At 33.2% G+C, this 12855-nt stretch overlaps 1 protein-coding gene across 4 annotated transcripts in view; it reads right to left on the reverse strand.

Moving 5' to 3' along the window:
• LOC100371732 (SID1 transmembrane family member 1-like) overlaps positions 1-12855 on the reverse strand; it is a 63807-nt gene that overhangs the window by 29071 nt on the left and 21881 nt on the right. For 3 of the 4 annotated variants that reach the window (XM_085499230.1, XM_085499229.1, XM_085499231.1), the window contains exons 8-11: positions 9839-9904; positions 9213-9306; positions 8249-8292; positions 3930-3941 (exon numbers count right to left, since the gene is read on the reverse strand). In XM_085499230.1, the coding sequence (XP_085355356.1) occupies positions 3930-3941; positions 8249-8292; positions 9213-9306; positions 9839-9904 (216 nt within the window). The remainder of the gene's footprint in view (positions 1-3929; positions 3942-8248; positions 8293-9212; positions 9307-9838; positions 9905-12855) is intronic. The other variant, XM_085499233.1, reaches the window with a different exon arrangement.

A 12855-nucleotide genomic window follows, 5' to 3' on the forward strand; every position in this document is an offset into this window, starting at 1 on the left:
CCTAGACAGCTAACTTTAGACATGTGATCATCACCTAGACAGCTGACTATACACATGTAAACATCACCTAGACAGCTGACTATACACATGAAAACATCACCTAGACAGCTGACTATACACATGTAAACATCACCTCAACAGCTGACTATACACATGTAAACATCACCTAGACAGCTGACTATACACATGTAAACATCACCTCAACAGCTGACTATACACATGTAAACATCACCTAGACAGCTGACTATACACATGTAAACATCACCTAGACAGTTGACTATACACATGTAAACATCACCTAGACAGCTAACTATACACATGTAAACATCACCTAGACAGCTAACTATACACATGTAAACATCATCTAGACAGCTGACTATACACATGTAAACATCACCTAGACAGCTAACTTTAGACATGTGATCATCACCTAGACAGCTGACTATACACATGTAAACATCACCTAGACAGTTGACTATACACATGTAAACATCACCTAGACAGCTAACTATACACATGTAAACATCACCTAGACAGCTAACTATACACATGTAAACATCATCTAGACAGCTGACTATACACATGTAAACATCACCTAGACAGCTAACTTTAGACATGTGATCATCACCTAGACAGCTAACTATACACATGTAAACATCACCTAGGCAGCTAACTATACACATGTAAACATCACCTAGACAGCTAACAATACACATGTAAACATCATCTAGACAGCTAACTATACACATGTAAACATCACCTAGACAGCTAACTATACACATGTAAACATCACCTAGACAGCTGAATATACACATGTATACATCACCCAGACAGCTGACTATACACATGTAAACATCACCTCAACAGCTGAATATACACATGTAAACATCACCTAGACAGCTGACTATACACATGTATACTTCACCTAGACAGCTGACTATACACATGTATACTTCACCTAGACAGCTAACTATACACATGTAAACATCACCTAGACAGTTGACTATACACATGTAAACATCACCTAGACAGCTGACTATACACATGTAAACATCACCTAGACATCAAACTATACATATGTAAACATCACCTAGACATCTGACTATACACATGTAAACATCACCTAGACAGCTGACTATACACATGTAAACATCACCTAGACAGCTGACTATACACATGTAAACATCACCCAGACAGCTGACTATACACATGCAAACATCACCTCAACAGCTGAATATACACATGTAAACATCACCTAGACAGCTGACTATACACATGTATACTTCACCTAGACAGCTGACTATACACATGTGTACTTCACCTAGACAGCTAACTATACACATGTAAACATCACCTAGACAGTTGACTATACACATGTAAACATCACCTAGACAGCTGACTATACACATGTAAACATCACCTAGACAGCTGACTATACACATGTAAACATCACCTAGACAGTTGACTATACACATGTAAACATCACCTAGACAGCTAACTATACACATGTAAACATCACCTAGACAGCTAACTATACACATGTAAACATCATCTAGACAGCTGACTATACACATGTAAACATCACCTAGACAGCTAACTTTAGACATGTGATCATCACCTAGACAGCTGACTATACACATGTAAACATCACCTAGACAGCTAACTTTAGACATGTGATCATCACCTAGACAGCTAACTATACACATGTAAACATCACCTAGGCAGCTAACTATACACATGTAAACATCACCTAGACAGCTAACAATACACATGTAAACATCATCTAGACAGCTAACTATACACATGTAAACATCACCTAGACAGCTAACTATACACATGTAAACATCACCTAGACAGCTGAATATACACATGTATACATCACCCAGACAGCTGACTATACACATGTAAACATCACCTCAACAGCTGAATATACACATGTAAACATCACCTAGACAGCTGACTATACACATGTATACTTCACCTAGACAGCTGACTATACACATGTATACTTCACCTAGACAGCTAACTATACACATGTAAACATCACCTAGACAGTTGACTATACACATGTAAACATCACCTAGACAGCTGACTATACACATGTAAACATCACCTAGACATCAAACTATACATATGTAAACATCACCTAGACATCTGACTATACACATGTAAACATCACCTAGACAGCTGACTATACACATGTAAACATCACCTAGACAGCTGACTATACACATGTAAACATCACCTAGACAGCTGACTATATACATGTAAACATCACCTAGACAGCTGAATATACACATGTATACATCACCCAGACAGCTGACTATACACATGCAAACATCACCTCAACAGCTGAATATACACATGTAAACATCACCTAGACAGCTGACTATACACATGTATACTTCACCTAGACAGCTGACTATACACATGTGTACTTCACCTAGACAGCTAACTATACACATGTAAACATCACCTAGACAGTTGACTATACACATGTAAACATCACCTAGACAGCTGACTATACACATGTAAACATCACCTAGACATCAAACTATACATATGTAAACATCACCTAGACATCTGACTATACACATGTAAACATCACCTAGACAGCTGACTATACACATGTAAACATCACCTAGACAGCTGACTATACACATGTAAACATCACCTAGACAGCTGACTATACACATGTAAACATCACCTAGACAGCTGACTATACACATGTAAACATCACCTAGACAGCTGACTATACACATGTAAACATCACCTAGACAGCTGACTATACACATGTAAACATCACCTAGACAGCTAACTATACACATGTAAACATCACCTAGACAGCTGACTATACACATGTAAACATCACCTAGACAGCTGACTATACACATGTAAACATCACCTCAACAGCTGACTATACACATGTAAACATCACCTAGACAGCTGACTATACACATGTAAACATCACCTAGACAGCTGACTATACACATGTAAACATCACCTAGACAGCTGACTATACACATGTAAACATCACCTAGACAGCTAACTATACACATGTAAACATCACCTAGACAGCTGACTATACACATGTAAACATCACCTAGACAGCTGACTATACACATGTAAACATCACCTAGACAGCTGACTATACACATGTAAACAGCACCTAGACAGCTAACTATACACATGTAAACATCACCTAGACAGCTGACTATACACATGTAAACATCACCTAGACAGCTGACTATACACATGTAAACATCACCTAGACAGCTGACTATACACATGTAAACATCACCTAGACAGCTGACTATACACATGTAAACATCACCTAGACAGCTGACTATACACATGTATACATAACATAAACAGCTAAAAATTTAATTTTTGATTTATCAAATTGTTGAAACTTTTGGTGATGTTCGATTAAACCTTTGAGTTCCCTATATTCTCCCAGCAAAATATTGGTGCAACATTTTGCTTGCTTTTACATACTTTTCTACAATTTTTGAACCAAATAGACATAATTTTTCATCAGCTACCAGTTTAAAACAAAATTTTAACAAAAATATGAAAAAATTGTGTGGATTTAAAATCTGTGAATGGTGACAAAAGACTTTGGCGCCCAAAGGTTTAATAAACAATGTATCTTGGTGCTTACTTTTCTTCAGAGGAGAAGACACATTATACTTTATAATGAAAAGAAACACAAAAATTATTCTTTTTAACTAAATTGTCACACCCATAATTACAGATACAGTTACCTATAAACCTTTTACAATTACATGAAAAAAAGATGATTTTATTCGGTAGCACATACAATTATGCAAATTTTATGCATAACTTATCTATTTATAATATATGCAAATTATATGTGTAATTTTATGCAGATTGTATAAACACTATGCATAAATTATTATTCATACCTAGGAAAGGTTCTGTAGATGATAGAAAACAGGAACAAGGCAGCAAAATTATGAAGTTAATTATTATGTTGTCACAGCAAGGCACAAACATAGAATAAAATTTGAAAGAAAAATAAACAAAAAATTAGTAACATATTCAGGTTTCATGCAATGCATTAAATATACATTCAAATATTGTGGAATTGTCAATAAATCAGAACTTGTAATAATCATAATAATTGTTAAATAATCGTAAGAATATGAAAATCATAAGCTATGTGTATGTGAATTTATTCATGCAAAATGTGACGTGTGAAAAATTATATGAAAGTATGAAAATTATGCACACATGGAAGTTTAGCGATGTGAAAGTATATGGATATATGATATATGGATATGCAAAGTAGACAGTATGACAATGATTTTGATTTTATATAAATTGAACAAATAATGAAATGACAGTAAATATGTATGTTACGTTACATATAATATGGACATGTGGGCATTTATGAAAATTACATGTGTATGCAAATCATATGCAAAATACAGGGTTAATGTAAATTAGAAAAATTTCATGAAATGTTAATGAAATTTAGTTATGCAAATGAGGTAATCATGTGGCAATTGGACAAATAAAAATTGTGTGTAAATTATATAGGAATAGTTCTAATATGCTGGAATATGGAAATATATGCAAATTATATGCAATTACAAAGTTAGCATTTTATGCGTAAATTAGACAAAATATACAAAAATGGCAAATAATATGTACACTGTATGGAAATTTGCATATTATGCAAATTTGATGTAAATAAAGTATGTGTACCGTAATTTACATGTGATTTGGATGTTATGCAAAGTATATGTAAATTTTATCGTAATTTATGTGGGTATACGAAAAAACAAAAATGCTAACTGTAAATGAATCAATAAATCTGTGAGTATAAAACAAAATATGTTGACATGAATTAGTTAATATTAAAATGATAAAGAGTACATTTTATGAAATATGAAACATAATATTGCCAATATGAACAATCATGCTACAATATCTTAAGGGGACTGAATGATGCAAGTTATATTGTTACAAGGATGTCATCATAATTATCAATAAGCTAGGGGGCTCTTTCTCACTAAACATATCACACACAACACCAATAGAATTGTGATTTGCAAATAAAGTCACCTTAACAGAGCAAAATTTGAGCAGTTCTTAAAACGCCAACAATAATTATTATCTTATTTGAGAAAGAATGACTACATAGAAGGCAATTTATTAAGCAATATAAAAGGAGGAACACAAACACCCACAAAATACAACACCATTATACCATCACAAATTTACTTTTACCAATGTTTACGCTAGTTTTCCCAGAAATATTAGCCAAATGGTCAACAATTCAGCCACATACCATACATGAATGTATATTTGCTTTTCAGTTTAAGATTACTGGTCAGTGTACTGGTAATAGTGATGACCATTTGCCTATACTGTAAAATGGTTAATTATTCACTGGGTTTTAATTTGGCTTATTTCGCTGACTGGAAAATGCGCTAAATTAAAACCCAGTGAATATGTAAAATTTAGCATAAAACATATTATCTAAATGATAAACCCGTGAATTTAAAACCCACTGAATATGCCTGAAATGGTAAATCAGTGAAATTTAAACCCAGTGAAAATTAGTCATTTTACAGTATATAGAATACATTATACATACAGAAATATTCCACTATCAACACAATAACACCAGTATACAGTTTAAATAAGTCTGCATACAGATAATTACACCTTATACACCATATATACTAAACATACAGTGACTAAGCACAATCATGTTTAAGCATTCGATTGCCAACAATTAACTTAGCACAATCTGGTCTATTAGTATGTACACAAAGTAAGCTCAATTAAGCATTTAATAACTATTCACACCATATATATTCAACCATTGAAGTCTAAATATAGAAAATAAGTACAAATAAGCATTTATATTAATAAATATTACTGCGAAGGACAAAGCAACCCACCAAGTAATATTACAGTACTGTAAAATACTTTATTTTTGCTGAATGGGTAATTCACTGAAAATAAAATCCAGCGAATATACCTTTTTACCTATATTTTACATTTAACTCATCAAAAATCAGTGATTAATCTCTATACAAAACCCCCCAAAAAGTCTTTTCAGAAAAATTATTTCCAGCTAAAATAAAGTATTTTACAGTGACTGCAAAATACATAGCTATATTGATAGCTATGTTGTTTTTAAACATGTAATCATAATACTGTAACAAAGTCAGTTTCCTTCAGACACCGTGGCACCTTGTATCTTACTCTTTGTCTATAACTGTGAGAGTAATTAGCAACTATGTACAAGTAATTAGTAGCCTGCTTATCAATTCTGACCTAAGATTTAACACTGTGGACATCACAGGAAAAATGTGAAAAAGAAATTACAACTGCATGTGATGTGGTGAAAAACGCCAAATATAACCGTAAATAATGCAGTGTAGTACTCCAGGGATTTTAGAATAATTACAATTTATTAAGACCAGCAGAGCATTTCACAGAAATCTGGCATTATATGCTATGAATACTGGTATATTGAAAACTACTTAACATGGAATAGAGATTACAGGCAGCTTTCATGATTCAGTATCAATGATGTTGACATTACCATCGAACAACTACAAAGTGTTACTGATAGTGTTGACTATTTCAATATGCTGAGATGTATACATACTGTAGCAAACACTGATTTAAGTAATTTTCCATTCGTAATATGTGAAAGACGTGGATAAAACGCCTGGTGGAAAAATCAAAAGTTTTGAATGCCAGGCGAAACAGTGATTATGGATAACTGCAATTTTTCAAATCACAAAGATACTAACTAGAAAAATTTGCTTCATGATGCTAGGTGATTGCCAAATTAGACTAGTATTTAAGGCATTTTTCTCAAGTTCAATCCCACTCTGTCATCTTTAAGGCAATTTATTTCAAAATGACATATGCATTTTACTGAGTTGGCTATCAGAGAACATTTCAGTGTAATAGACAAATTTATGACCGAATTGGCCATGTATATTTCTGCCACTGCTGATAGTTATTGAATCAAAACCCAACCAAAATTTTCAGGGCCAACCAAATCATCTCAAGAAAAAAAGGGATATATTAGTACCATGCTATGTTAATGATATTATTTGGGTTAACATGACAGTACTGTTTAATATGAATTAATACAAGGCTAATTACTTTCATACTTCAGCAAGATATCAACATTACACTGTCTGGCGGAACTGACTTTGTTGTAATATTATTATTTTGCTAGGCTGTAATAATGTTTTGTGAGTTGGTTTGTCCTTCATAGTAAGACCCTGTAGCACCATAGATAGCTAAATAGTAGTCATACAGAAATAACAAAAGAAGGTACTTACTGTAAAATACTTTATTTTCGCTTGGAATTAATTTTCGCTGAAGGAATGATTCAGTGAAAATAAAATCTAGCGAATAAACCTTTTTTCCTATATTTTACATTCAACTCGTGAAAAATCAGTAAAAATATATTCCATAGAAAAAATCCTAAAAGTCTTTTGAGCGAAAATTGGTTCCAGCTAAAATAAAGTATTTTACAGTAAGCACTCGACTGCTAACAACTTAGTACTATATGCATAAAAATTAACATACATACAGAAAGAAAGCACAATTGTATTTCAACACTTTAGCACCATATACAGTAAAATCGGTCCAATCTGAATAGTAATACGACTACCAATATATGTTGGTTGAGTTGAGATTGTTTATGAAAAAAAGGTTTACAGGGTTAATTGTCTATAAAATGAATTCAGCTTAGACCGGTTTCACAGAAACAGAATATCCATTTTTATAGTTAAGTATATTATTAACATAGTAGTAAGTACAGAATATTACTACATATAAAACACAGTATGGTAGAATACCATATATGGCATTATGCATAAATATTGCTGAGTGATAGAATACCTTATATGGCATTATGCTAATATTGCTGAATGATACAATACCTTATATGGTATTGAGCTAATATTGCTGAATTGTAGAATACCTTATAAGGTATTATGCTAATATTGCTGAATAATAGAATAACTTATATGGCATTATGCTAATATTGCTGAATGGTAGAATATGTTATATATCATAATATGCTAATATGGGAACAAACCATCACCATATATGAAGTCTGGATCACTAAGGTCTTATGAGTGAGGAAGCCTAATTAACATGAAATGAAACATAACACTGACAACATTACTGACAAGTAATAGAAATATAAGTGTCAATAATAAAATAATATATTTACCACTTTCTCCTGAATGTAATAGTTCTTCATCCCTTCTGCTAGTTCTGTTGAAATTAATAATCTCATATTTCAAAAATAATGTTTATCATTAAACACAAACAATAGAATACAGTTATTTGCAGGAGTGGGTTGTCCTAATCTCCAATGTTGAAACAATCAGAATTGAAAAGAGATATTTTTTGGAATAACTAAATAATAGGAAATATTCACTGTGCTTAATTTTAGCAGATTGGTGTTACAGGGATAAAACCAACTTGCTAGTAGACTAAAAATAGTTTGCCATAGAAACAAGCAGCCAGTTAGCTGAAATAGGTCTGCTATAAGACTGTTGAAAATTGCATTTTTTCTAAACTGACAAAAATTTTGACTAAAGTTAAACTTATTGTCACGAAATGAATAAATTTGTCAGAGGTCCACCCAAGTAGTCTACATATATAATATCAAAGCATTAGGGCTAGTAATTTTCAAGAAGGTAAAAATATAATTTTTTTACTAACATTGACAAAAATATTTACTAAAATTAGAGAATTGAAGGTATCAGTGCAAAATAAACAAATCTGACTAGTCTCCACCCACAGTATAACAAAGTATTCAAAAGTCAACCTGAAGTTGACGCTGATGGACGACAATGAAAAATAAGTAATATGAACAGCTTAGCAAACAGACATAAATTCTCATTTGCTCAACAATTTTATGATATATTATGAAATTTTAACTAATTAATTAAAAAAAATTATGTTACTCAACTTTGTGAAGGAGAAAAGCAGACTCTGATGTTCAAACAGTTAATGATAAATTACTGAGCTCTTAAAATATGCAATGATTATTTTTGCAAATATACAAACAAATTTCCAAATTCTTAGATATGTATTGTTGGTTGATTATGGTACTCAGTAAGTTAAATTTCACAAAATACAGTTATTCAACACTAGAGGGCAGTATATAGAGGTTAACAAATACAAACCTAATCTCCTGCACCAAAATCACCACACCACCAATGATGTAGAACAGAGCGAAGAAAGCAACGATGACTGAAATAGCTATCCAGTACTGCCTGCCTAGTCACAAAAACAGAATACATAAGAGTTTATATTCATGGTTGACGACCAATACAGTGCATTATAATCAGGTGCTGCAAAAACAATGCCATTTCCTGTCTCACATGATGATAATAATAATAATAATAATAATAATAATAATAATAATAATAATAATAATAATAATAATAATAATAATAATAATAATACTGTAAGCATTGATATAGCGTTAATCTGATCAGAAAATCAGAGAAACTATTCATATTGAACATTACTACCACTACGTCATATGAATCAATTCGTAAACCATCTTCAATTTTCTGGGGAGCTTACAGCCTGAACAGCTGAATAGCACATCAAAGCTGAGCACACATAGAAATCACTACTCTACCATTTACTGTTAGATCAAAAGAAGCACAGGAGTGAAGTGCATTACTCAAGAACAGAACATTAAGAACCAACAAGATTTGATTCAACAACTCACTGATTGAAAGTCTAAAATCATAGCCCCTGTAATACGATACCTTCTCATAATATGATAGAAATGACTTACTTGATATAGTAGCTTCTATTGTGACTGTCAAATTTTTTAATCTCAGTTCTAAATCAGGATTGGGATCTGGAAAACAATTAAACAATTAGGAGTCAAATTTACAAAACAAGCATTCAAAATGTCATGGACACAACACAACTATTCCAAGGGAGAGGTGGATTATAACACAATCTAAATCTAGCTTTAAGCCGATAAACTTTCTTTTGTGTTTAAGTCTGAGCTTCTTTGTTATATTTTGTTAGTGTCGTGTATATGCTTCATCCAAATAGAGAGTGAGTCCTGAGAGGAAAAAGCCTTTATAAGGAAAATGTGGAAACTCAAAGGATTAATACACTAAATGAATCCAAAATACAGTAATATTATTATTAAGATGAATTCTAATATTGTTAAAACATTTAAGAAATGACATTTAATTCAGTGAATTTCCATCATTACATCATAGACCTTAAAAGTTAAGGTCTATGATTACATCATTTTATGAATATTCATGACCATCCCATGACATATACACCATACTATGAATATTCATGACCATTCCATGACATGCTCCACCACTTTATGAATATTCATGACCATTACATGACATGCTCCACCACATTATGAATATACATGACCATTCCATGACATGCTCTACAACTATGAATATTCATGACCATTCCATGACATGTTACACCACTCTATGAATATTCATGACCATTCCATGACATGTTACACCACTCTATGAATATTCATGACCATTCCATGACATGTTACACCACTCTATGAATATTCATGACCATTCCATGACATGCACTACAACTATGAATATTCATGACCATTCCATGACATGCTCCACCACTTTATGAATATTCATGACCATTCCATGACATGCTCTACAACTATGAATATTCATGACCATTCCATGACATGCTCCACCACTTTATGAATATTCATGACCATTTCATGGCATGTTACACCACATTATGAATATTCATGACCATTCCATGACATGCTCTACAACTATGAATATTCATGACCATTCCATGACACGTTACACCACGTCATGAATATTCATGACCATTCCATGACATCTTACACCACGTCATGAATATTCATGACCATTCCATGACATGTTACACCACGTCATGAATATTCATGACCATTTCATGGCATGTTACACCACATTATGAATATTCATGACCATTCCATGACATGTTACACCACATTATGAATATTCATGACCATTCCATGACATACTCCACCACATTATGAATATACATGACCATTCCATGACATGCTCTACAACTATGAATATTCATGACCATTCCATGACATGTTACACCACTCTATGAATATTCATGACCATTCCATGACATGCTCTACAACTATGAATATTCATGACCATTCAATGACATGCTACACCACTCTATGAATATTCATGACCATTCCATGACATGCTCTACAACTATGAATATTCATGACCATTCCATGACATGCTCTACAACTATGAATATTCATGACCATTCCATGACACGTTACACCACGTCATGAATATTCATGACCATTCCATGACATGTTACACCACATCATGAATATTCATGACCATTTCATGGAATGTTACACCACATTATGAATATTCATGACCATTCCATGACATGCTACACCACTCTATGAATATTCATGACCATTCCATGACATGCTCTACAACTATGAATATTCATGACCATTCCATGACATGCTCTACAACTATGAATATTCATGACCATTCCATGACATGTTACACCACTCTATGAATATTCATGACCATTCCATGACATGCTCTACAACTATGAATATTCATGACCATTCCATGACACGTTACACCACGTCATGAATATTCATGACCATTCCATGACATGTTACACCACGTCATGAATATTCATGACCATTCCATGACATCTTACACCACGTCATGAATGTTCATGACCATTCCATGACATGTTACACCACATTATGAATATTCATGACCATTCCATGACATACTCCACCACTCTATGAATATTCATGACCATTCCATGACATGCTCTACAACTATGAATATTCATGACCATTCAATGACATGCCACACCACTCTATGAATATTCATGACCATTCCATGACATGCTCTACAACTATGAATATTCATGACCATTCCATGACATGCTCTACAACTATGAATATTCATGACCATTCCATGACACGTTACACCACGTCATGAATATTCATGACCATTCCATGACATGTTACACCACATCATGAATATTCATGACCATTTCATGGAAAGTTACACCACATTATGAATATTCATGACCATTCCATGACATGCTACACCACTCTATGAATATTCATGACCATTCCATGACATGCTCTACAACTATGAATATTCATGACCATTCCATGACATGCTCTACAACTATGAATATTCATGACCATTCCATGACATGTTACACCACTCTATGAATATTCATGACCATTCCATGACATGCTCTACAACTATGAATATTCATGACCATTCCATGACACGTTACACCACGTCATGAATATTCATGACCATTCCATGACATGTTACACCACGTCATGAATATTCATGACCATTCCATGACATCTTACACCACGTCATGAATGTTCATGACCATTCCATGACATGTTACACCACATCATGAATATTCATGACCATTTCATGGCATGTTACACCACTCTATGAATATTCATGACCATTCCATGACATGCTCTACAACTATGAATATTCATGACCATTCCATGACATGTTACACCACGTCATGAATGTTCATGACCATTCCATGACATGTTACACACATTATGAATATTCATGACCATCCCATGGCATGTTACACCACATTATGAATATTCATGACCATTCCATGACATGTTACACCACATTATGAATATTCATGACCATCCCATGACATGCTACACCACATTATGAATATTCATGACCATTCCATGACATGTTACACCACATTATGAATATTCATGACCATTCCATGACATGCACTACA

The sequence above is a fragment of the Saccoglossus kowalevskii genome, chromosome 5 (genome assembly GCF_978046115.1).
Source record: "Saccoglossus kowalevskii chromosome 5, keSacKowa6.1, whole genome shotgun sequence".
NCBI lineage: Eukaryota > Metazoa > Hemichordata > Enteropneusta > Harrimaniidae > Saccoglossus > Saccoglossus kowalevskii.